The sequence below is a fragment of the Lacerta agilis genome, chromosome 9, assembly GCF_009819535.1.
Source record: "Lacerta agilis isolate rLacAgi1 chromosome 9, rLacAgi1.pri, whole genome shotgun sequence".
Classification (NCBI taxonomy): domain Eukaryota; kingdom Metazoa; phylum Chordata; class Lepidosauria; order Squamata; family Lacertidae; genus Lacerta; species Lacerta agilis.
In genome coordinates this window covers 16,967,128-16,991,567 of record NC_046320.1, presented here as the reverse complement: position 1 = coordinate 16,991,567, position 24,440 = coordinate 16,967,128, and the positions used below count along the sequence as shown (strand labels likewise).

At 43.1% G+C, this 24,440-nt stretch overlaps 1 protein-coding gene across 1 annotated transcript in view; it reads left to right on the top strand.

Annotated features, from left to right (window-relative positions):
* The first annotated feature begins 5,190 nt into the window (after positions 1 to 5,190).
* Positions 5,191 to 24,440, top strand: part of GABRA4 (gamma-aminobutyric acid type A receptor subunit alpha4) — a 68,923-nt gene continuing 49,673 nt past the window's right edge. The window contains exons 1-2 of the mRNA XM_033160938.1: positions 5,191 to 5,372; positions 5,590 to 5,708. Coding sequence (XP_033016829.1) covers positions 5,290 to 5,372; positions 5,590 to 5,708 — 202 coding nt within the window. The 5' untranslated portion in view covers positions 5,191 to 5,289. The remainder of the gene's footprint in view (positions 5,373 to 5,589; positions 5,709 to 24,440) is intronic.

Sequence of the window (24,440 nt, the reverse complement as noted above, 5' to 3'; positions counted from 1 at the left end):
CTCTTTTAAATGAATTTAAATCTCCAGGGCCTGGTACTAAAGGAGCTTGCGGATGTAATCTCAGAGCCTCTGTCTATGATCTTTGATGATTCTTGGGGAACAGGGGAGGTCCCTGCAGACTGGGCAGATGTTGTCCCGATCTTCAAAAAGGGGGGAAAAGAAGACCCGGGTAACTACCAACTGGTGTGCTTGACAATGATACCAGGGAAGGTCCTAGAACAGATCATTCAACAGTCAGTCTGTGAGCACTTAGAATCATAGAATCATAGACTTGGAAGGTACCTCCAAGGTTCATCTAGTCCAACCCCCTGTAATGCAGGAATCTCAACTAAAGCATCCATAACAGATGACCATCCAACCTCTGCTTAAAAACCTCAAATGAAGGAGAGTCCACAACCTCCCGAGGGAGTCCATTCCAATGCTGAACAGCTCTTACTGCCAGAAAGTTCCTCCTGGTGTTTAGTCAGAATCTCCTTTCTTGTAATTTGAAGCCATTGGTTTGTCTTCTACCCTCCAGAGCAGGAGAAAACAATCTTGTTCCTTCTTCCATGTGACAGCCCTTCAGATATTTGCAGATGGCTATCATATCTTCTCACAGTCTTTTCCAGGCATAGCAACCACAAGACCAGTAGCAAGTTCTTCTAACATCATCAATCAGGACACCTCCATACAATATTTAGTGCTGAATTAATCTAGCACCACTTTAAGGAGAGTTCACTGCTTCCTTCCATTATACAGTCTGTGGGTGACTTTGTGCATATCAAAGGCATTAGGAGCAGGGCATTCACTGTTGCAGCACTTGCCTTATTATGCTTATTGTTATTATTATTGCCTTATTATTATTATGGGAATCCCTTCCTACTGACCTTAGATAAGCACCAACTGTGTTAAACTTCCTTCAAAGTTTTCTGTTTCCATGGCCTTTCTCTGAAATGTGACCCAAGCAACATGCAACATTGTTCAATGTGATTTTATTCTATTCTGAATTTCATGTGGTATATTGCATTCTTCCATTGTATGCTGCTCTGGTTTTTTAAATGTGTGTAATTAATTAACTAAAATAATGGTTTTTATTTTATTGCACCTTGTGAAGTACACGTGTTTGATGAATTTACTGTTGCATTTTTCTCTATATGACAGAATCCAGTATAACAATTTTATATGCCATTTGGTTGTATTTCAGTTTATTTCCAGTGGATCTCGGCAAACATTTTATTTTTATTTTTTTGTATTTATGGGGAAATCTTTGGCTATGATATCTATCACTGGAAAACAGTCACACCGGTTTATTGTTTTGGGTGCAAAACGGTTAGTACAAGAAGAAGAAGAAGTCAAAATTAGACACTCTATGAATGGGTGGAGCCTTCCTGTTAGCTGGAGGTGCAGTATGCAGGTGTCAATATCTGAAACAGATACACAAGAATGCAGGCCACTGCTTTCCTCTAATTCCCAAATGGTGTATGTGTGTGTGCACGAGAGAGAGATAGCATCAGGGTTAGCTGTAGACAAGAGAACAGAACCCAGTCATCTGGACTGCAGCAGAGCAGAGCAGTCACTTTGCTTTTGTGATGACAGAAGGATTGTGGTTCCTTGAGAAGGTCTCTCTCCCAGCTCATCGAACCAAATGACCAAATAACTCACAGGATTTCCAGACTGCCACTCTTTCCCTATTCAATCACATACTGGCAGGCTGCACAAGAAAGTTGATTTGGAACTCTTGCGTAACAAAACCCCACCCGCCATTTTTATTTATTTATTTATTTTTGCAATAAGGAAAGTGATGGCGAAATGCACCGGGGAGCATGAGATGATAACGTTTGCTCGAGGCAACATTGTCTAACCTCCCTGCAGACAAATCAGAATGAATAAACTGTTTTAACAGCCATCGCTGTCACCCTTGATGCAAGCAGAGCAGGACGACTGCTCAATAAAAGGTTGCTTCCTTTGCCTGTCCTAAAACTTACAACATTCTTTTTCACTGGATGGTCCCAGGTTCTAGTATTATGAGAGAAGCAAAAAAAAACCTCTCCTTATCAACTTCTCCATACCATCCATGCGTAAATTTATACACTGTTATTCGTTCCTTTCCCTGAACTAATGAACCCCAAATATTGTAGCTTCAGACTTTTCCACACAGGGAAGTTTTTCCAGCCCTTTGGTCATTTTAGTTGCCCATTTCCTGAACTTTTCCAAGTTCTACCATAACATTTTGATGTGCAGCACTGGCCCCAGAGTGAACTGTTAATCATTCCTGTTGCCAGTCACTACTCTCTCCACTCCCCTCTTCATTGGATTGGGAAAAGGGAGGCCAGATTTGGCCATAGGTCCTCCAGTTGCTGATCCCCAAACTAATGTGCATCCAGGACTATAAAACTGTAAATCTCATTTTTCTGTTTTGAATAATACCAATATACTTCCATATAGCAGTAACAGAATTCACGCAGAATACCGTATGCAAAGAGATCAAATCTAGATGGGACCTAGCTGAATTTCCTTTCAAGAAGAAGAAGAAGAAAGAAATGCAACTAGAGCAAATAAACCTGCAATCTTCTCAAACTCAAGCAGGCCTTTGTTTTAAAGAGTTGCTTATCTAGATGGAAGCCCTTTGAATGAACAATAAAGTGAAGGAAATTTTAAGTACAGCATCACAGAGTCTCTCTGTGTGTTCTTTATCCAAAGGACTCAGGAGGGCACCTTTAGAGGAACAAGATCTGAAGTGCAATCTGAAAGAATTCAAGGGTACAACAGTATTGAAGATAATCAGATTCCATTTCAAAGGCAAAAAAGAAAAGAAAAAAGTAATGAGACGCTCATGTGTACTGGTTGGTGATGCAGGGATAAATGAATCATTTAAGCCGTAGTTCTCTACAGACCTACCTGGAAGGTTAGCCTTACTGGCTCGGTGGAGCTTACTTCTGAGTAGACATGCACAGGATTGTACTATGCAAGTTCTATCTCTACCACTGTATTTAAATAACATTTAAATACAGGATGGCCTTTGGATCCAAGAATCCCTGCTGCGGGTCTGGCTGGCTCAAACTGTTCGCATGAAGCACATTTCCCAGAAGAAATCCAGCAAGCTCTGAAATATTTCTAAAATGGATCTGGGGAAGTGTCACCTAATCCTTTGGTGCTGGTGTGATGGAAATTATTTGGGTCACCAAAACCTGGACGTTCTAAAGGCACTTATCTGACTACCACCCTCTCTGAAGCTGACATCTCTCTGTTGAGTCGCCAGGGATAATTAGCCGGATTATATGCATTTGGTAGGGAGTGCACTGTTTTTAGCATCGCAGTACACTGGGAGGGGTCGTCTTTCTCTAGCCCTCTCCTCTTTAATTTTATGCCAGGATCTCTGTAGGAAGAAATCGCCTTGTCACCCAGCCTTTCCTATCAAAGGAGCGCACATGTGTTCAACCCAGCTCTTTTTTCTCCCCTGGTTTCATTGTCTTTTTTGTGCCTCCCTCTCCCTCCCTCCCTCCCTCCAAAAGACAATCAAGACAAATGAAGACTTCATCACCATGATCACGGCCAGGACATCTGGGAAGGAATGGGAGAGAGACAGAGACATGCACAGCAGAATAGCTAGAGAGAAACTGTGACAGAAAGTCTGCGTCATTCTGGGATGTGGGGTTTCGAAGCAGAAGTGAAAGTGGTAGCGTTGCCCGTAGGCAATGAGGCTGGATAATGACAGGAGGGGGGGGTGAAGGTCCCTGGGGGCCATTGTGATGGAGGAAAGGGAAGACAAAAAGAAGCGTCTGCACAGGCATTTGATAGGTGTGTGTGTGTGTGTGTGTGTGTGTGTGTGTGTGTTTGAGAATGAGGGTCCTTGCCGGAATTTGCAAAATGACTTTTCTTCCCAATTGCTATGTGTGTGTTCTCTTCTCTCCCATAGGAAAAAAAATTGCTCTTGAGGGATACTACTAGCAGTTTTTAATCCACATTAAGGAAGGAAAGATTAGTAGTGGCTGTTGCTGATCTGGTTGCGTTTTCCAAGGAGTCTGAAGCCTGTCCAAAGCGTGTGGCTTGGAAGTCTTTCCTACTGATCCCAGATGTATAAAAGTTGGTCATTTCGTATCCACTGCTTGTGAAGCGAAGAAGATGCTAAGCATATGCTGAAAGCCACTCTTTTCTGGGTGTTTCTTATGTTTCAGGACATATGACTTGGCCACGGGAACAGACTTCATAAGGAGATTCATGTTTAAGCCTAAATGGGATCTCCGGAAAGTCTTCAGTTGCAAAGAAGAGGAGCTTTAATTAAACCGGTTTGCAAAGGGACTTGATGGTGGCGTAGCTCAGAGGCATAGCACAATGCGAAAGGCCCCCGGTTCAGTCCCAGACATCTCCAGTCAGGGTTGGGAGAGACTCATTGTCTGACATCCTGAAGAGACGCCGCCAGTTGACAACACTGAGGCAGAAGAACGAATAGTCTCCTCGCTATAAACCATCTCCTTATGTTCCCAAGCACTTGGAAGAAAAGGCGCTCTGCACATTCTCAGAGGTGCAGGATCAACAATATGTCATTGCCAACACTTAACATTTCCAGAGAATATGAGCCCCGGGATGAAAAGAGATTCTGGGGCGGGCCTCTTGACAGAGTAGCCGTTCGACTTGACGCCGCCCCAACTCTCGCTAGAGAGAGAAAAGTACAACATAAACCCACAAGAGGGGCCCTGAAACCATGTTGCAAAAAATTAAAATAAAATAAAATAAAATCCTCCTGGGGCGGAGTAGCGGGGCGGAGTCAGCCAGAAGAAAGAAGAAGAAGAAGAGGTGGGGGTTGGAAGCCTGTTGCCCCCTGGAGTGGAGGGAAAGAGACTTGGGAGCGGAGGCAACTTGTGCGCGCGTCCTGCGTCTGAGCGCGCCTCGCGTTTGGCAACCGGAGAAAACCGACGCGATGTAGGATTGGGGCGGCGAGGGTTTTGGCTCAGGGGATCGGGGCCCCAGCCCAGCCCAGCCCAGGCTCGCCCCCTCACCTCCTCCTCTGCTTTTGTCGATTGGCGTATGCCAGGCTCCCTCGCTCGCTCTCCAAGGCAAGCAGCAGGCACATCGAGCGTGTGGCTGGGAAGAGCGGGTGCGCCGGTGGCGGTGGTGGTGGTGGGTTCGCTTCCCTCCCTCTCCTCTCCTCTTCTCCACTCCACCCCGCTCCTCTTCTCCGTCTCTCTCTCTCTCTCTCCACCCCCACCCCACCCCGCCTCTCCTCCTTTCGCGGCTGTGTGATCTCTTCTCTGGACAAGGCGTTTAGTGACGGGGGAACGTGCTACCAGGCTTAAAGTATGGCAAGCAAAGATGGTTTCTGCCAAGGAGCCAGCGATCGCGATGCCTTGGGGTCTGTCTGTCACCTTCCTACACTTCCTGTGCCTGACGACCTGGTGAGTAGCAGGGCAGCATTCCCCCACCCCTCCATCCAATTCCCTGGCACCCCTTACCTGATGCCCCGGATTTGGGAAGGGGAGAGAGAGGAAGAAGGTGAGTTGGCGAGAGCTAAATCAAAGCTACCACCTCTCTCTCTCCCCCCACCTCCTCTCCTTTCTTCTTGCATCTTTCCCACTAAAATGCTTTTGTGCTTCCACCCCCACTCCCTTGTAGCCTCACCGTGCTCCCGGGACAGCTCAAAAAGGAGGAGAAATTATGGCCGGAGAATTTCACGCGCATTCTGGACCGTCTCCTGGATGGTTATGACAACAGGCTGCGTCCTGGATTTGGGGGTATGGTTACTGTGTACGGTCCCTGCTGTCTGTGCTGAGTCTGCCTGTGTGTCTTGTCTGTGGGGGAAATTCGCCTAGGTATGCTTCTGTGCCTTTCCAAACCAAAACAAAAACAAAGTAATGATGATGGTTGATTTTCTCTTGTTGTGTGCCTTCCACAAACCGTGTTGAACCCATTTCCCTCCTCCAGCTCTGCTATATCTGATCACTTGGATGGGGAAGAGGGGGGGGGGAGAAAAGGGAGGGAGAGCCTTCTGATTCTTTACACCCCCCCTCCTCTACAAAAAAGAAGGAGAAGAAGAGAGAACCACATTCCAGATTGTGGCACCCAAATGCTTCGATGCTTAGAAACGCCACAGCCACCCACTGGTTCTAGCACAACTGCTCAGACCAGTTTCCTGGGTCCTGTTTTGGATTTCGGCGGCAGCTTGTCAATCAAAATTCCGCTACATGCTTAACATGAGTAGGGAGGAAGTTTTGTCTCCTCCTCCGAGTTCACATCCTTGGTGATCCAGCAGTGGCAAGGCGGCGCCGGGGAACATTCCTCAGTGCCAGTTTTGGCTACCTCCTCTCCCCTGTCCCTCTCTGATTCCTCCACATTAAGCAGAGAAAACAGGGATTTAGCAGCTGGGGCCCCATCCCCCCCCCGCTCCCAACCTCATCTGCAGATTGTGTACATGGTGGTAGGAGAGAAGTTGAGAGTCGGTTGCCTGGATCCTGCCACTTTGGGGGCAGCAATCTCTTGGCATTCTGTCAAATGAGAGCAAATGCAGCTGCTGCTTCTTGATTAAAAACACACCCGCACACTCCGGCAGTGAGGCTATGGGAGGTTTTTTTTTTTTTTTTAAAGAAATCTTGCACCTGCATCTGATGATCTTGGCAACAACATTCACATTTAAGCCCCATCCTTTGCAGGCGATAGCAGCAGAAAGTGGAACGCCCCCTTCTTTAACTCGCATTTATGTCCCCCCCCAAAAATTTTTTAGCTCTAGTCCAATACATGATGGGGACCTCCAGATTTTGTAGCAGCCGCTCATCCTGGCTTTGCTTAATTGCTGCCCTCGCCGTGTTAATTATACTTGTTCATTTTTCTGATTTAGCAGGTTTGGTGGCTGAACTTTGAGTCAACCCATGGCCAGATTTGTGGGTGGAGGTATGGGTTGGAAATTGTGACCCAGGAGGTGCAAAAAGTCCCACAGGATCAAGCAACACTCCGCCTCCCCTTTGCTTCCATGACAAAGTGTTGAGGGCTGACTGCAGCTCTTCCTTGTTGCTGGAGACGGGCATGTGTCAAAATGTAGGATGAGGCGATGGGGTTATTTCTGAGGCTACTATGCAACCGGCACTGAGCAAAGACTTTGCTGAGGCTTGTTCTGTGAAAACATTGTGCTTCTTTCTTTAAGTGCTCAGTTTAGGCATGTGATACACCTACGCTGGCATCTATGCCGGTAATTTCCAGATATGCAGTCATAATGGGAAGCAACTTGGCACTATCAGTTCCTGCTTATTTTAGACATCTTTTCAGTAGAGTTGGGCTGCTCTGAGGTCTGTTGAAGAACATGAAGCACAGATGAGGTTAACCTTATGAAGACATCACACTCAATCAGCAACACAACGATGGTTTTCTAGTCTCTTTTATACATTTCCCTCCAGTGTGCACGCGCAGATATTGTCTGATCGCAAATCATTTAGATGTTTTGCATGTGTTTTTGTGAGATGATAGTTTTTATTTGATCCACTTCGGTTAGCATAAGGTTCTGAAAACTTTCGAGTTACAAGAGAAAACTTTATCAAGAAGATTAAAGGCTGCAAATTTGCTCCAGCTCAGCTCCAAAGAACCATGGCCCAAGTTAGACATAAAGAGAGCTTTTGGATTTGTGGTTCTTGGAACAGCAGATCTCCATGTCACATGGCAAAGTCCTTTTGGAAATAAGGGAGATTATAAAAGTGGTTTGTGATATGGCATGCACGACTAGTCTGAGATATTTTGCTGCCCGGATCCAAGGACAATAAGATGACCAGACTGGTAGCTGGATCTTATTTCCAACACTGGTGATCAGGCATTATGCTTCCATAGAGAGCAGCAGACTAGCTTAGGGAGTGCAGGCCAGGCCAGGCCAGGCCAGGGAGCAAACACATCTCTGCCCCCCAGCACCTTGCTGCCACTCCCTGGCTCTCATGATTGGATACCTGAGGAAGCTGCCCCACACTATCCAATGGTAGGGCCAGTCCTGATGGCATAGGAGACTACAATTCAAAGGGATGGAGGACAATCCACAATTATACTGGACCCAACTGCTTAGGCACAGTATGAACTTATGCATGTTGTTCAAAACTAAGTCTCACTATAATCAGTGGGGGTTGCTGTCAAGTAAGTGAGTTTAAGACTGCGACCCTAAAACAGTTCTTTTGCCTATATGTGGAACAAAATCAGACAACCACATGTAATGTTTAGAATATTTTCTCCCATCCCAACTATTTAATTGCTTCAAACATGGCATGTTTGCTTATTGAATAGCATACATGGCACTTGAAGAGTTTAAGGTCTTTGAGTTATATGATGTTCTACCCGACCCAAGAACTAAAATGAATTGCTTCCTGCTAGTCTGTCCCCTGGCCATGTATCTTAAAAATGTTTAGAAGGGTAAAAATGGTGTACACACACAGTTAAGTCCAGTCGCGCCAGAAGCGGTTTGGTCATGCTGGCCACATGACCCAGAAAGCTGTCTGGGGACAAATGCCAGCTCCATTGGCCTGAAAGAGGAGATGAGCGCTGCCCCCAAAGTCAAATTCAACTGGGCTTAACCATCCAGGGGTCCTTTACACACACACACACACACACACACACACACACACCTCAAAATGATAACATTTTTGTCTCTAAAGTGAAGCAAACATTTGCATTAATAAGCAACTAGAGTCCCTACATGACTGAGAATCAGCTACTGAAGTGTTGAATGAACAGATGTATGAGCTTCTGGCTCCACAATGATGTGTCCCACAAACCATAGCTGTCCCGCTAAAATGCATGATCTCATCTATTTTACATCTTGTGCAGATTTCATAGTCAGCTGAGAAAGAGGCTGTTTAATCTTTCTGGAATAAATGCCAATTTTAGGATCTCATAAATGATTATATGTTGCCTTATCTATCTGAGGTACATAAAGTCATATATTTGAGAGGCACCCTCAGGGGCCATTTGATGGTTGGAGAGTCAGTGGTTCAGATAAACAGGAGTATTGCTACACAGGATTCACACCGACGTGAGTCTAGATTGGGGTGTGGGATTCCTGTGCCCAAAAGATTGCACACATGATGGTCTGCCTAATTTCAAAGTAGGGCAAAGTAGGGCATCATCAACAACATCAAGAAAAAGAGTAAGTGAATAACATAAAAAATAGTTGGAACAAAATAAAAAATTAAAAAAAAATTCCTTCCAGTAGCACCTTAGAGCAGTGTTTTTCAACCACTGTTCCGCGGCACACTAGTGTGCCGCGAGATGTTACCTGGTGTGCCGTGGGAAAAATGGAAAAATTCAAAAGAATTACTTTATATATAGTCAATATAGGCACAGAGTTAAATTTTTTAACATTTTCTAATGGTGGTGTGCCTCGTGATTTTTTTCATGAAACAAGTGTGCCTTTGCCCAAAAAGGTTGAAAAACACTGCCTTAGAGACCAACTAAGTTTGTTATTGGTATGAGCTTTCGTGTGCATGCACACATCTTCAGATATAAAGGACAGAGACTTGCATATAATTTTCATGGGCTGATATATATCCATAGAGCCCATTTTAGGAATAATTACTATAATTTAAATGCATCTCACCAGAGTGGGGAAGACTGTGACCAGGTGACTTGTCGACTTGCTCGTCTTCTCTCCCAGTGATAACTGCCGATGGACAAGTTCAAGGCTTTTGCCTTCACTTCACATGGGGCTGTGCTCATTCCTTTCTGGTTGGGAACAGAGGGTGGTGCGCGCATGGGGGGGGGGAGCTGTCATCACGCTACTCTTTGGTGTGAAGAGTACCACAGGGCACAATTCTCTCCCTGATGCTTTTTAACATCTATATGCGCCCCCTTGCCCAGCTTGTCCGGAATTTCGGCTTGGGTTGCCATCTGTATGCTGATGACATCCAACTTTATCTGTTGATGGATGGCCACCCTGACTCGGCCCCAGACACGCTGTTCAGATGTTTGGAAGCTGTGGCTGGATGGTTATGTGGGAGCCGGTTGAAGTTAAATCCTTCAAAGACAGAGGTCCTCTGGCTGGGTCGAGACGATATGGGGTTGGAGGGCCAACTCCCATCCCTTGCGGGGGCGCAATTAGTGCCGGCACCTTCCATCAGGAGTTTGGGTGTAATCTTCGACGCCTCCCTTTCTATGGAGGTGCAGGTTACAGCTATAACAAAGGCAACATTTTTTCATCTCCGCCAAGCTAAGCAGTTGGTCACTTACCTCTCTTGCCCCGACTTCGCCACTGTGATCCATGCGACGGTCACCTCCAGGATTGATTATTGTAACTCATTCTATGTGGGGCTGCCCTTGAAACTGACCCAGAAACTCCAGTGGGTGCAGAATGCTGCGGAGAGACTCCTTACGGGGTCCTCGCCACTGGATCACATTCACCCAGTGCTATACCAGCTGCACTGGCTCCCGGTGGAGTACAGGATCAGGTTTCAGGTACTGGTTTTAACCTTTAAAGGCCTATACGGCCTAGGACCCTCGTACCTATGGGACCGCCTCTCCTGGTATGCCCCATAGAGGACCTTACGGTCTGCAAATATCAACATCCTAAAGATTCTGGGCCCCAGAGAGATCAGGCTGGCCTTGACCAGAGCCAGGGCCTTTTCGGCTGTGGGCCCCAGGCTGGTGGAATGCTCTCTCACAAGAGACTAGGACCCTGCAGGATTTGACATCTTTCCATAGGGCCTGGAAGATAGAGCTGTTCTGCCAGGTCTTTGGTTAGGGTTCAGTCTGACTCATTTTCTCCTTGTATAAGAACAAGCATGAAGGAGGTTCCCAGCCCGCTCACAGGTGCTTATAATATCAGTGGAAACGGCCTTCAATTTTAACCTGAAGATTAGCACTTGTCCTGTTTTAATTTTAATTTGTTTGAATTAATTGTGGGATGTATCTTAATTTACTGATCGCTTGTTTTTATGCATTGTATTATTTGTATGATGTTAGCCACTCTGAGTCTGGCTTTGGCCGGGGAGGGCGGGATATAACTAAAATTTATTTTATTGTTGTTGTTGTTGTTGTTGTTGTTGTTGTTGTTGTTGTTATTATTAAAATATACATATTTAATTTGGGTCACACTGGGCAGCAGGGATGCCATCTTCAATAAAAGATTGGGGGCAAGGCCCACATAATCAATCACAGGACACGATGCATGCACACCAATTGAATGGCAATGTCCATTAAGTTTGGGGTCCGCCCTGCCCCCCTCAAATATTTTATGGGGGGGCAAAGGGACTTTAGCCCCTAGGAGTTGTCTCCTGTGCATAAGGTACTTCCATCTAGAGGACTGCCCTCTGTAAAGTATGGTGCATCGGTTAGGTGCCGAGTCAATGGCGGACGGGAGTCCGACGGCTCCGTCCTCTGTTAGGCGATAGGGAGCTCCGTGCCTGCGCCACGGGTCCCTTAAAGCCACGGGAAGAGCGTCCCGTGGACCGACGGCTTCGTGGGTCCCAGACGTGCTGTCTCCGCTCCTGATTTACCCTCGTAAGGGGGAGAATCGGGCGAGCGGAGCCCCAGCACGGGACTGAAGAAGCGACTGCCTGCGGAGGATCAAAGCAGCGATCCCGCCAGACCTGAGCACCCGGCACTTCCTACATAGAAACTTCCAAAGAAACTCTGTAAGTTAAAATACTGGATTATTTTACAAGTTTAAAGAGCACTGCTTGCAGAGGAAACTTCAAAAGGAAGCCTGTTCCCTTTGAACTGTTTGCGCGAGCTTGGTAGCGCTAAAAGATCAAAGCCGCGGCTAACGGGAAAGTTTTGCGAACTCTGCCAAACTTTTTAAAAGTTACTTAAAAGTTGTTCAAAGGTTGTTTAAAGACTTAAAAATAGTTGATATGGCAAAAGAAGACACCGCTCCCCCTCTGGACTAGGATTCCGGGTCAGTAGCGGGCTGCAATATATTGTTGCCATTTTTTTCTTTGTTGGGACTCTAGTGTTACAGTGACTGTTTACCAGTGGAGATACTTTGACTCTTTTACAGCCAGATACAAGCTATTTTAAAGACTTGGTGGTTACATTGCAAGTGAGAAACAGTTACTGGCTTGGGCTATTTAAAATAGACTCTTCTTGGCTTTAAGGAATTTACAATTTTGAAAAATCTGAACTCTTTGCCTAAAAGTTGGATTAATGGACTGTTGTGGACTCCTGGCTCAGCAGCCTCTTTGTTCTCAGAAGCTAGCTGCAGGCCACCTGGTGTTTACTTTTGGGACTGTTGGTCTTCTGCTGTGAATGTCTGAGATAGTTACTACAGCAACTGGAGTGACCTTGAGATTACAGTTGCAGAGCCCACAGGGAATGGAAACTAGATCTAAAGGAACTGGCTCTGAAAAAAGGAAAGGCTCTGTTTCCTTAACTCTTCAGGAACAAATGGAGAAACTGGTTGCAAGTGTGGCAGAAATTGCAGCAGGTTTGAAAAGTGTCACCGAAGGGTTGAAGCAAACACAAGAATCGGTGAATACTATTGGTGCATCAGTGAATACAACAGTTAACTCTGCAATAGAAAAGCTCCAAGTGGATATTAAGGCCGACATTAAAACCTCCACCCAGACATTAGAAAAATCGATTGGTCAAATTGAGGAAAATGTAAGAAAGAACAGAGACGAAATTAATAAAATTGGGCAGGAGGTGACTACGTTAAAAAAGGACTCTGAGGAAATTAAAGTGGTCAGAGAAAAAATAAAAAAGGTGGAGGAAAAATTGGACAATTTAGATTTGGAGCAGATAGAAAATATTGGAACACGACAGAGAACTGTGGAAGAGTCTCTTGCTTTTCTGCAACTACATCAGAGAGAAGGAAACATCCGTTTGAGGGGTCTTCCAGAATTGGAGGGGGAAGACCTGAAAGCCTATATTGTGGAACTATTCTCAACTTTTTGGGAGTTAGAAGAGGTAAACGTCTCAGCACGCATAGTGAAGGCCTTCAGATTTGGACCAAGAGGCTCCAGAGGAAAGAAAAGCACTAAAACAGTCAGTGACTGTTTGATTGTGCTGCACGATAGACACGACAGAGACTACTTTCTGGATTTACACTATAGAAACAACCTGGTGGTACAGCAGAATAAAGTAATTTTTTACAAGGATATCCCCAGATTCTTTTTAGATAAAAGAGCTCCTTATAACGACCTGGTGACGGAGTTAAGAAGAAGAAAAATCTCCTTCAGTTGGGAATTCCCAGAAGGCCTGGCATTTACGTTTGAAGGGAAAAAGATAAGAATAAGGTCCTTGGCGGAAAAGCAAAAGTTTTTGGACAAGCATCTGGAACATTTCAAAGGAACGCCACTGGACCCAGCACAGCTCTACAAGTTTCCAGAAGTATTCCCACCACCGCCGGGACTACCAGGACCAAGCCAAGATCCAGAACAAGATAAGAAAGGACAGGCAACTGGAGGAGAGGAATAAACAAAGAAATGGCGCTCAAGTTAATGACTTGGAACGTTCGGGGATTAAATCAGAGACCAAAGAGACGCAGAGTGTTTTACAGCATAGAAAAGAAGAATTTGGATATAATATGTTTACAGGAAACCCACATAGTCCGGCGTCACAGAAGATTGCTACAGAATAAAAAATTAGGCCAAGAGTTCATATCATCGGACAAGGTCAAGAAGAGAGGAGTAGTGATTTATGCAAAGGAGAAATATAGCCCAAGACAGCTATTTAAAGATGAAGAAGGGAGATACATCGCAATTGAAATTAATGTACAAGGCGAAAATTTTTTGATTCTGGGACTTTATGCACCAAATGATGGAAAGTCGATTTTTTACAAAAAAATACATGATTTGCTGCTGGATTATTTGGACTATAAGGTAGTTTGCCTTGGAGACTTTAATGGGGCAGTTTCCACACTAATGGATAGATCTCAAAGAACAAAACTAACAAATGATGGGAAACTCCCAAAGACTTTTTTTGAAATGGTGGACAATTTGAATTTGGTGGACTCTTGGAGATTAAAAAATCCCACAGAAACAGAGGCAACGTACTTCAGCGAATCTCAGCAGTCATGGTCGAGGATAGATTATATCTGGATCTCGAATGAATTGGCTCCAAAATTACAAAAAGCAGAAATCGGTCCTAAAACGCTTTCAGACCACAATCCGGTGCAGGTAAACCTAAAAATGATTTCCAAGGATTCTTTCAGGTGGAGAATGGATGATGCATTGATGAGAGATACCAAGCTAGTAGAAAGAGCGGCGAAAAAGATGAAAGAATATTTTCAAATTAATTGGAACTCAGAAGTGGAGAAAAGGATTGCTTGGGATGCAAGTAAAGCGGTAATGAGAGGATTCCTCATTAGTGAAAAGGCAAAAAAGAAGAAACAACAAAGTGCAGAAATGGAGAGACTGTTGAAATTAATCAAAGGAAAGGAAAAAGAACTAAGAGGACATCCCAGATGTGTCAAAACCCAAAAAGAAATTAAATACTTGCAATCCCAATATGCGAATATCATGAATCAAGATATCGAATGGAAAGTGAAAATGATGAAACAAAGAACATTTGAATCTGCAAATAAATGTGGAAAACTACTAGCTTGGCAATTAAAGAAAAGACAAAAGGCAAATGTTATCAGTAAATTGGTAGTAAATGGAAAAAATGTAGAGAAACCGGAGGAAATCAGATGGTGTTTTCAGAGATTCTATAAGCAACTGTACAAGGAGGAGAAGATAGATGAAGTAGAGATAGACCGATTTCTGGAAAAGAACGGATTGCAAAAGGTCCCAGAGGAAAAATTAACAATTCTCAACCACCCAATAACGACACAAGAAATAGAAGATGCAATAAACAACATGCAATTGGGGAAGGCTCCAGGACCGGATGGATTAACAGCAAAATATTATAAGACATTGAAAGATTGGCTATCACAGCCGTTAAGAGAAATTTGCAATAGAATACTAGAAGGAGATAGGGCACCAGAGACGTGGAAAGAAGCCTTTATCACACTGATTTTAAAACCAGATACTGATAAGACTCTAATGAAAAATTACCGTCCAATATCCCTTTTGAATGTGGACTATAAAATTTTTGCAAATGTTTTGGCTACAAGGTTGAAAAGAGTGTTGAAAGACCATATACATAGAGACCAAGCAGGTTTCTTGCCAGGAAGACAAATAAGTAATAATACGAGAATTATTGTGGACATTTTAGAAAAACTGGAGAGAGACATAAACACAGATGCAGCATTATTGTTTGTTGATGCAGAGAAAGCTTTTGACAAAGTATCCTGGATATTTATGAAAAAGAATTTGGAAAAGATGGGAGTTGGAGAAAAATTCTTAAATGGCATTAAGGCCATTTACACAGAACAAAGAGCAAAAGTCATTGTAAACAGTGTGATATCGGAGGAGATCGAAGTAGAGAAAGGAACAAGACAAGGGTGCCCTATCTCCCCTTTACTTTTTATTACGGTCCTGGAAGTCCTTCTAAATATGATTCGGAAAGATAAACAGACAAAAGGAATTAAAGTGGGAGAGAAGGAATACAAACTACGTGCCTTCGCGGACGATTTGATGCTATCCCTGCAAGAACCAGAAGACAGTGTCCCCAGAGCCTTGGAATTAATTGAACAATTTGGACTTGTAGCTGGCTTCAAATTAAATAAGCAGAAAACCAAAGTTTTAGGTAAAAATTTGAGTGCAGAACAGATCCAAAGAATTCAAGAAGCCACAGGCCTCAATTTTGTTAAATCTGTAAAATATCTAGGTATCAATCTCACAAATAAGAACTTGAACCTGTATAAGGATAACTATGAAAAATTGTGGATGGAGATAAAAAAAGACATGGAGATCTGGACAAGACTTAAATTGTCGTTAATGGGAAGAATAGCAGTGGTTAAAATGAATGTCCTACCAAGGATGCTGTTTTTATTCCAAGCCATACCAATATTGGACAAACTAGACTGTTTTAAGAAATGGCAAAAGGACCTATCGAAATTTATATGGCAGGGCAAAAAGCCAAGAATAAAATTTAAGATTTTAACAGACTCTAAAGACAGAGGAGGCTTTGCCCTGCCGGACTTAAGGCTTTATTTTGAAGCTGCGGCCTTTTGCTGGTTAAAGGATTGGTTTAAATTAGAGAACGTTGATGTGTTGGACTTGGAGGGACATGATAATATGTTTGGCTGGCATGCATACCTTTGGTATGACAAGGTTAAAATCCACAGAACTTTTAAGTCTCATATTGTTAGAAAATCCCTATATCAGGTTTGGACTAGATACAAAGACTTGTTTGAGAGAAAGACTCCTAGATGGATCTCTCCAGTGGAGGCCAAGGCATATAAGAGACCGAATATGTCTGCAAACTGGTTAAGATATATGGACATATTGCAGCAGGAAGGGGACTCTTTTAAGCTAAAAAGCTATGATCAAGTAAAAAGTCAGGTCCCCGACTGGCTGCACTATCATCAGGTTTATGAAATATTTAAAATGGACAAAAAAGTTGGTTTTCAAGTAGAAAAATCAAAACTGGAAACAGAACTGATAGAATCGAACTTCAAAAACCTTTCCAAAATGTATAATCTTCTGCTAGAGTGGCATACAAAAGATGAACTGGTTAAACCCTCAATGATAGATTGGGCAAAAGATGTAGGACATAATATTATGATGGATGACTGGGAGAGATTGTGGCAAAAAGGTATCAAATTTACTGCTTGTCATGGTTTAAGAGAAAACATAATGAAAATGGTTTATAGATGGTATTTGACACCAGTTAAGATTGCTAAGATGAATACCAAAATGTCAGATGTATGTTGGAAATGCAAACATGCGAAAGGTACCTTTTTTCATATGTGGTGGTTGTGCCCAGCGGTAAGTGCTTTCTGGGATAAGATTTACAATGAGCTTAAGAAGGTAATGAAAGTTACCTTTTGTAAGAAACCAGAGGCATTTCTTCTGAGCATAACCAATGAAGAGATACCCAGTCAGGATAGAGTGTTTTTTATGTATGCCACAACAGCAGCCAGAATTCTATTGGCAAGAACATGGAAAGGTGAAGAGATACCAACGGTGGAGGAATGGCAGATGAAGATGATGGAATACATGGAACTCGCAGAACTGACCGTCAGAGTCCGGGACCAGAGGGAGGGGAAGGCGTCGCAGGAGTGGAAAAAATTTAAAGACTATTTAGTTAAATCAGTTAAACTGAATATTTGAGCAGAATTAGACAGAACATCGGCTTTGGTAGATATGTGTCAGATATAAATGGTAAGAGGAATTGTTGTTATGTGAAAGATGTATGTGTCAAAATATGTTAAGATAGGTCGTCAAGATAAGATACATAGTTATTGAGATATTTGACTAAGTAAAAGCTAAGTATATTAAAATTTGGGTAAATGTGAATCGAACAATATATAAAGCTACCTTGAAGAAGTATTTGTTTCTTTGAAGACAGTGGAGGGAACGGGGGAAGTCCCCAAATAGAGAAGTTAGAAACAAGAAATATACAAAGATAGATATTGGTTAAGGTTTGTATATGTTTTTCTTTTTTTATGTTTTTATTGCTGTTATTGTTTCGAATGTTGATTATGTTTATTGTTGATTATGTTCAATGTTGATTTTGTTTTTTATTGTTTCTTATCTTTTGATGTTGTATTTTGTTTTCTCTTTGTCTTATTGGAAAATAATAAAACCTTATAAAAAAAAAAAAGTAAAGTATGGTGCATCGGCGTTCTCTGTCAAAAGACCTCTGCAAGCAATCTGTTCAGACCTCTGGGAAAAGTGATGTGTTCCTCAGCAGTGACCTGCTAGGCATGGGGTGGAGGGGGGCAGAGAGAAAAGTGGGTGGTAGAGAGAGAGAGAGAGCGAGAGAGAGGGGGAAAGGGGTGGTTTGATCAATTTTCCAGTTCCTAACCCTACTCACTGCTGGCTTTGACCCCACCCATATTTGGCTTGCAGTCCCTGAAAGATGGTGACCCTTAAAAGGAGAAAAGGTTACCCACCCCAGTCCAACCTGAGGCAGATAGTGGGTATTTGGACTGATTCAACCATTACAGTTATAGGCGTACACCTTAAGAAGAAATGTGTGTAAATGATACAAGCATGTGTTTGTAAACACTTTGTCTCGTACAGGTATGTCCGCTTGAGAGGTGAAGGTGTATGTTTGATGGCAAGCCTGGGTTATAACACCATCCCTGTACTTTGTAGGCTTGGTAGGCCCTACTGCAAGGGCCTTACAACCTCAAAAGAGACCCAAGCGGAACAGCAGAGGCAGAGGAAGGTAATTTAGGTAGGGTAAACAGAGAAGTATGTGCAATTATTTCAAGTGCATGTATTTATTTTAGGTACATGTGACTTGCAATGCAATGCTAGGCATGCCTCCTTGAAAGTCAGTCCCACTAAGCCTTATTGCCAGCCAGGTGTGCACAGGACTGCAGTCTTAGATGCAGCAGTAGGGTATTGTGAATAGGGGTTTGTTCCAAAGGCTTTGCAGAAAAAGAAGAGTTTTGAGGAGGGATCTGGAGGAAGTTAAGGTAGTTGGCCCCATAGGCGTAATTCTAGGAGTGGATCCTAGGCAGCGAGGGAGAAAAGATAGAGGAGTTTCTGGGAGCATTTGGACAGCTAAGGGTGGTGAAGCTGGATAAGTGAAGGTTTGTTGGGATACAAGCGCAGAGAGAATAAGACACTTGTGCAAAATCTCGTTACAAACAGGAAGCCAATGCAAGAATTTAAGGATGGGCTTTATATGGTCTGAGTGATGAGGAAGGTGGAAAGTTTTGATAGCAGAATGATGGATGGACATAATGGACCAAGATGAAACAGTGGAAGACCACTTCAGGTGTGGAATGGGGCAGGTGTGGAATGGTTTCATGTTGAATGAAGATCCAGCAGCAGACCTGGGGTTGCTGCCATGTAAATGAATGAAGCAACCCTGTAAACTAGGAATGTTGGAGAACTACCATGCATAAGATAGGGTTTACTTTATCTTCACCTTTGGAATGGAAGGAAAATTCAATGAAAGCCCTAGAAAGAAAACCTTTGAAATCCAAGTTGGGTGTTGGGCCATTTTTTAATTTTTTTATTTGCTTCTTTGTCCAAACTCCAAAAGGTGAGCAGTTTTTAAAGCTCCTAAGAAGCAGATTGAATAACAGACTCTGATTTGGGGAGATAGTATCTAGCCTTGTATTCTCCATTTTTGTAGTAAAGGTACATTTCTGCTGAAGTAGAAAGAACTCATATTATGATTTAATCGTGATTGTATGGCAGTGTACAAAGGTTTGTTTCTTTGACATAACTCAGAGTAGCAGCAGCTGATTAATCATTAAAATATTCTTTTTCTTTTTCTCTCTCTCTTTCTCCTTCTCCTTTTTTTTTTTTTGCTTTTTTGCTGACAAACTTTTATGCCAAAAGTGTTTCACTTTTTTCCTTTTCTTTTTTTGGATAGCATGTAATTCACCAATGAACACATAGTAAACAAATGTCAGAGAGCATGGCAAGACTCAATGAGAAGAGAACATTTAATATTAAAGTTGTGTTCCAGGTTGACAAGCAATGGAATATTTAATGTGCCTGCTGAATCATGTTCTCCAGTACATTTAGCTCTGGTTAAATTGTGTACAGATTTCACAGGAGCTGGGTTGACATTGCCAGATTCTGTGAAAGTACCTGTGTGGCAGTTGTTATTATTCATACAACCACAGAATCAGAGAGCTTGAAAGGTCCCCAAGGGTCATCTAGTCCAACTGCCTGCATTGCAGAAATTTCAGCTAAAGCATCCATGACAGATGGCCATCCAACCTCAGTTTGGAAGCCTCTGCTTAAACCTTCTTTTTAGTTTAGTTTAGTTTTTAGTTTAGTTTAGTTTAGTTTTATTTTAACCTTCTTTTATTTAGTGTTAGGGGAGGGGTAGTATCTCTCATTGGGGACACATTGTGCTCCTTCTGTGGGGGGGGGGGTTGTCCACCTTTGGTCCCCACCCTGCACTCAGCTTTCACCCGTGACTCCTAGAAGCTGTCAGCATATGACCATGGCCACACCCAATATCAAACAGCACACTTATCTGCAAGGGCTTAAGACCTATATGTGGTGTTGTTGTTTTTTAAAGGAAAAGGTGAAAGCACCTTCTTGAGGGGGCTGGGAGAGACTACCAGTGAGGCAACTTTTCCACTCCCCATCTCTCTCTCTCTCTCTCTCTCTCTCTCTCTCTCTCTCTCTCTCTCTCTCTCCAATGGACTCCAACATTTTACCTCTATCATACTTCTGCCTGTGTCCATTTAGCTTAGTTTCAATCTCTCCAACCTCCTGACCCCTATTAAAATTACACCGGCATGAAAAACGTAGAGGCTGAAACAGAATGGGTCAACTTCTGCTGCTAAACACCTTGGGTAGGATCCGGCCAAATTTTAAGTCACATGTATTTCCTGTTGAAATTAATGGGCCTTAAATGTGTTAGCTTGGCTGGGCTGTGCCCCTTGTGAATTATAAATAAAATCCGACCGGTTTATTACAACAAATCGTCATGTAACATTTTGCTTTCTAGGTTAGAGCAGAATGAAGTGTAAGTGTCTGCTGAAGCCTGGATGTTTTCCAAACTCCCCACCCCTGATAAATATTTCCTTATCAGTAATTTTGTCATATAGTTTTCCTGGAATGTGGAGATACTGTTGGCTTTCTGCTGATTTCCTAAAGATGGAATGTACCCAGATTCAAAGAAATCTAAAACCATCTTGGCTTCAGAAGAGATTTCATCAATTGCAACATTGCCTTAGACTCTTAAAATTAGTCCCAGTCAGTACACTTCTTAGCATTTATAGGGTAAAATGCTGAAAAATGAGTAGGAAGTGCTATCAGCTTGCTCATCTAGAGAAGGGGATTTGTACCACCCTGCTTTTTAAAAGTGGGTGTATGAATGGTTCTAACAGCCATCAGCCCAACCCCCAGGCACTGTTAGTTCTAGACACCCCTGGTTATCCACCCTCTGCTTCTTCTTAGAGTTTATACCCAAAAGAGGTATTTTTACTGGGAAACATAGAGAGACAGAGGTATTAAAAGAAGAAGAGGAGGAGTTTGGATTTGATATCCTGCTTTATCACTACCCGAACGAGTCTCAAAGCGGCTAACATTCTCCTTTCCCTTCCTCCCCCACAACAAACACTCTGTGAGGTGAGTGGGGCTGAGAGACTTCAAAGAAGTGTGACTAGCCCAAGGTCACCCAGCAGTTGCATGTTTAGGAGTGGAGACGCGAACCCGGTTCACCAGATTACGAGTCTACCGCTCTTAACCACTACACCACACTGGCTCCCAAAATGACAGTCAATACAGAAAAGAAACCAAATGATAAAAAACCCCTAACTTCTCTTTCAAATCTTCATTGATAGTCATTTGCTGCGCTGGAACTTTAAACTTTGGAAGTATGAATGTCCATTCAATTACAACAGGATTGGAACCATGATAGGTATTCTCCTCTCCAATCCTCTCTCCTCCCCCCCTCTCTTCCTCCATGCTTTATAGGTGAATTTTACTTGATCAGTCAGACCAATGGGTTGGGCTTTGTGTGCCCAGCCACAGACCCATCACCCCCGGGAGATAGGCCCGAGTAAAACAAGACACAATGCAGTAGTTATGGGATTAAAATTAGTCCGCAACCAATTGGGGACTGAGGCTGGGCAGGGGCAATGCAGGAAATATGGGGGAGACTGCAAAACGGACATTTACGCAGCTCCCCCCCCCAGTTCTGGGAGTTTGACCATACACCGAGCACTCATGGCCAGTGACTCCCTGCGAAAACCCCTCTAACAGGGCCCTGCTAACACCACTGCGTGAGGGGTGTGCAACCACACTACCCCTCCATTCCGCTAACGGACTAAAGAATACCGCCCAAGCCCTAAAACCACAAAAGTTGTGACAATTGTGACGGGGAAGGCAAAACCTGCGGAATCTGGGAAACACAATCTGGGAAACAGCAACCATCGTGTGACTTTAGCAATGCCTGTGGACCTGAAAAGGAAAAAGTTAACCTGCAACAACCTTAAAACAGTTAGAGGGGGGGTAGGGTGGGTGACACTCTGCACCAACTGTGAGGGCTGCGTCGGCAGGAGCCTCCTTACCTGGCCCCCGGCTCCGCCCCCCTGGCCGCCACCGATTGGCTAATTCAAACCAGGGCCAGGCAGGAACCCTGCAGCCTTGGTGGCCATCCCAGGGGATGGAGCAATGGCCAGCCAGCCAAGGTGTGTCTCCAGGAGCCTGGGGAGCCTGTGGCAGGTCACAGATGCTGCCCCCCTCAAAGGGCAGGGTGAGCAGTCATTACTGTTACTTGCAGTGACCAACTAGTATGGGAGTTGACTTTGAAGCTGGACCTTCCTTCTCTATTGTTAAAAGGGAAATGAAGCAGGAAAAGAGTCATTGTCTCTCAGGACATAGATATTCCTTAAGGTCACCAATTAACTGGGCATTTATTCATCTGGCAGGAAGTGTATTGTGATGGAATGGGCAATGAGTGTAAGACAGCTCTCGAACCATTCTTTATTTGATTTTTTGGAGTAGGTGACTCACCCATGTGCTCCTAACGAGCACTTTGGAACAGCTGTTGATTTATAGCTAGATAGGATCTCAAAATGTAACTAAGTTGTGTTTTCTCTGCACTGTTACCTGAAATATTTTTGTAATGTTGATGGATAGTAAGTGATTGGGATTTTCATGCTGTAGTGCAATTACAGTTCTACTATAGTTGGATACCCATTTGGACATCTGGAGGGCTTTTATTGACTTATAAGTTCAATCTTGGATGGAAGTACTGCTTGATATTGTATTACCAATGTCAGCTGACAGTGTTTATTGGCACTGTGTATTTTTCTTTCCTTTTTTAATATCATGTTTTCTTGGTCTCCCCCCTTTTGTTAAATTAGTTTTAACCCAGTTAAACCCAGTTCTACTATAGTTAGTGTACGTGGAGCATTGAACCCACCAAGAGTTCTGAATCTGTGAATTTCAGGATACCAAGGAGGGATTTAGGCTTGTGTTTAAAGCTATGCTTAAGGAAAAAAAACTACTGGATAAACTAGCCAGAATATAAGCTGATGCAGGCCACATGATAAAGATAAATTCATGTGACTCCTGTAAAAATGTTGTCAATCATAGCTTCTGATCTCAGCAAGAAAGGAATTCAATTTGCTGTAGGTCTCTTTCAGAAACATACACAATTTCTGGCTTCTCCTTCAACTGTATATGTTATAAATGACTTACATAATAATGTGAAACAAATGCCAGTTACTGAGCATGATTAGTTTGGTACTTTAAAGGGGAAAAAAAAGAATTTGAGACTTGATGTCAAATATTAAAAAAACTATGTTCCATATTTAATTATCAATATTTGATAGCCTGTATTTTGTAATCGCACACCACTTGCTATTTTATGTTTGTAATCTGATAGCTGCTGTTCCTTAATAGTCATCAATTTATCACTCAATAGTAATTCTTTAAAATCAGCATTGGTTTGTGCTAAAAAGAGTCACATTGGTTCTTTGCAACATCTGGAACAAACTCGTTTATATCAGTCCTTCATTACAACACTTCACTGAAATACAGAAACATGGTCCTAGTTCATACATTGCAGTAAACCATGCCAATCCCTGCCTGCTTTGATCCTTCCCACTGGTGTGTGGGAGAAACAAACCATGATCCCTGGCTTAGCAGCATAATTTATTTCATTCCAATCAAACCTAAATCTGTAGCCAGAGTTTGCTCTTGATTTATTCCTCAGGGTTTGTTTGGAGTGAAACAAATTATGATACCCAGTTTGAAGGTAACATTAAGCCAGGGATTCGGGTTTGTTTCTTGTGCACACTAGCGGGGAGATGCAAGGCAAGTGAGATCTGTACATTCACAGCAAATCATTAACTCTGGTTAACCATGGGAAACAATATTTATTGGCCACCAGCTATATTTCACCCAGTATTAAGGAAATGGTTGTATTTCGAAAGAAAGAGAAGATGAGATAAAAGGAAAGACTTCTTGTCATCAAAAGCTTTGGCTTAACAACTTTGCTTTGGAAGAAGTTGTTATCTTGGTTTGCCTCAAAAATATATATATATTAAAATAAATGTGGCGTATTTCACTGAGACGATTTAGGATGATGCACAGCACTTGTTCATTAGCAGAACACCTGACACTACATTATTCAAATGTGCAAAAGCAAGTCAGACTCTCGCCAACTACATTATATGACCACGAAGTATAGCTGTAAGTTAGAAAGCATGAGTCTCACTCAAATAACTTAAGTGGAATAGTTTGCTGATAGATTCCTGCCAATGGGTTGCTCTTTCCTTGCAAGATACTGTATCCTCACATGGTTGATTCTGTGCCTGGTGCAGGGACCTGCAGAAATAGCTCAGTTTATGGAGCCATCCCCTGCCAGATCCTCCTAGTTAAGAATTGGGGGAAATGGAGCTGTCCATCTTCTGCTGATCTTCTGTATAGCAAGGCAGTGATAGGGCTTTGGAAAAACCTTTCAGAACCTTGGACAAGGCCTGTATACAGACTGTCCAAAAGAGCTTCATTTATCTCTAT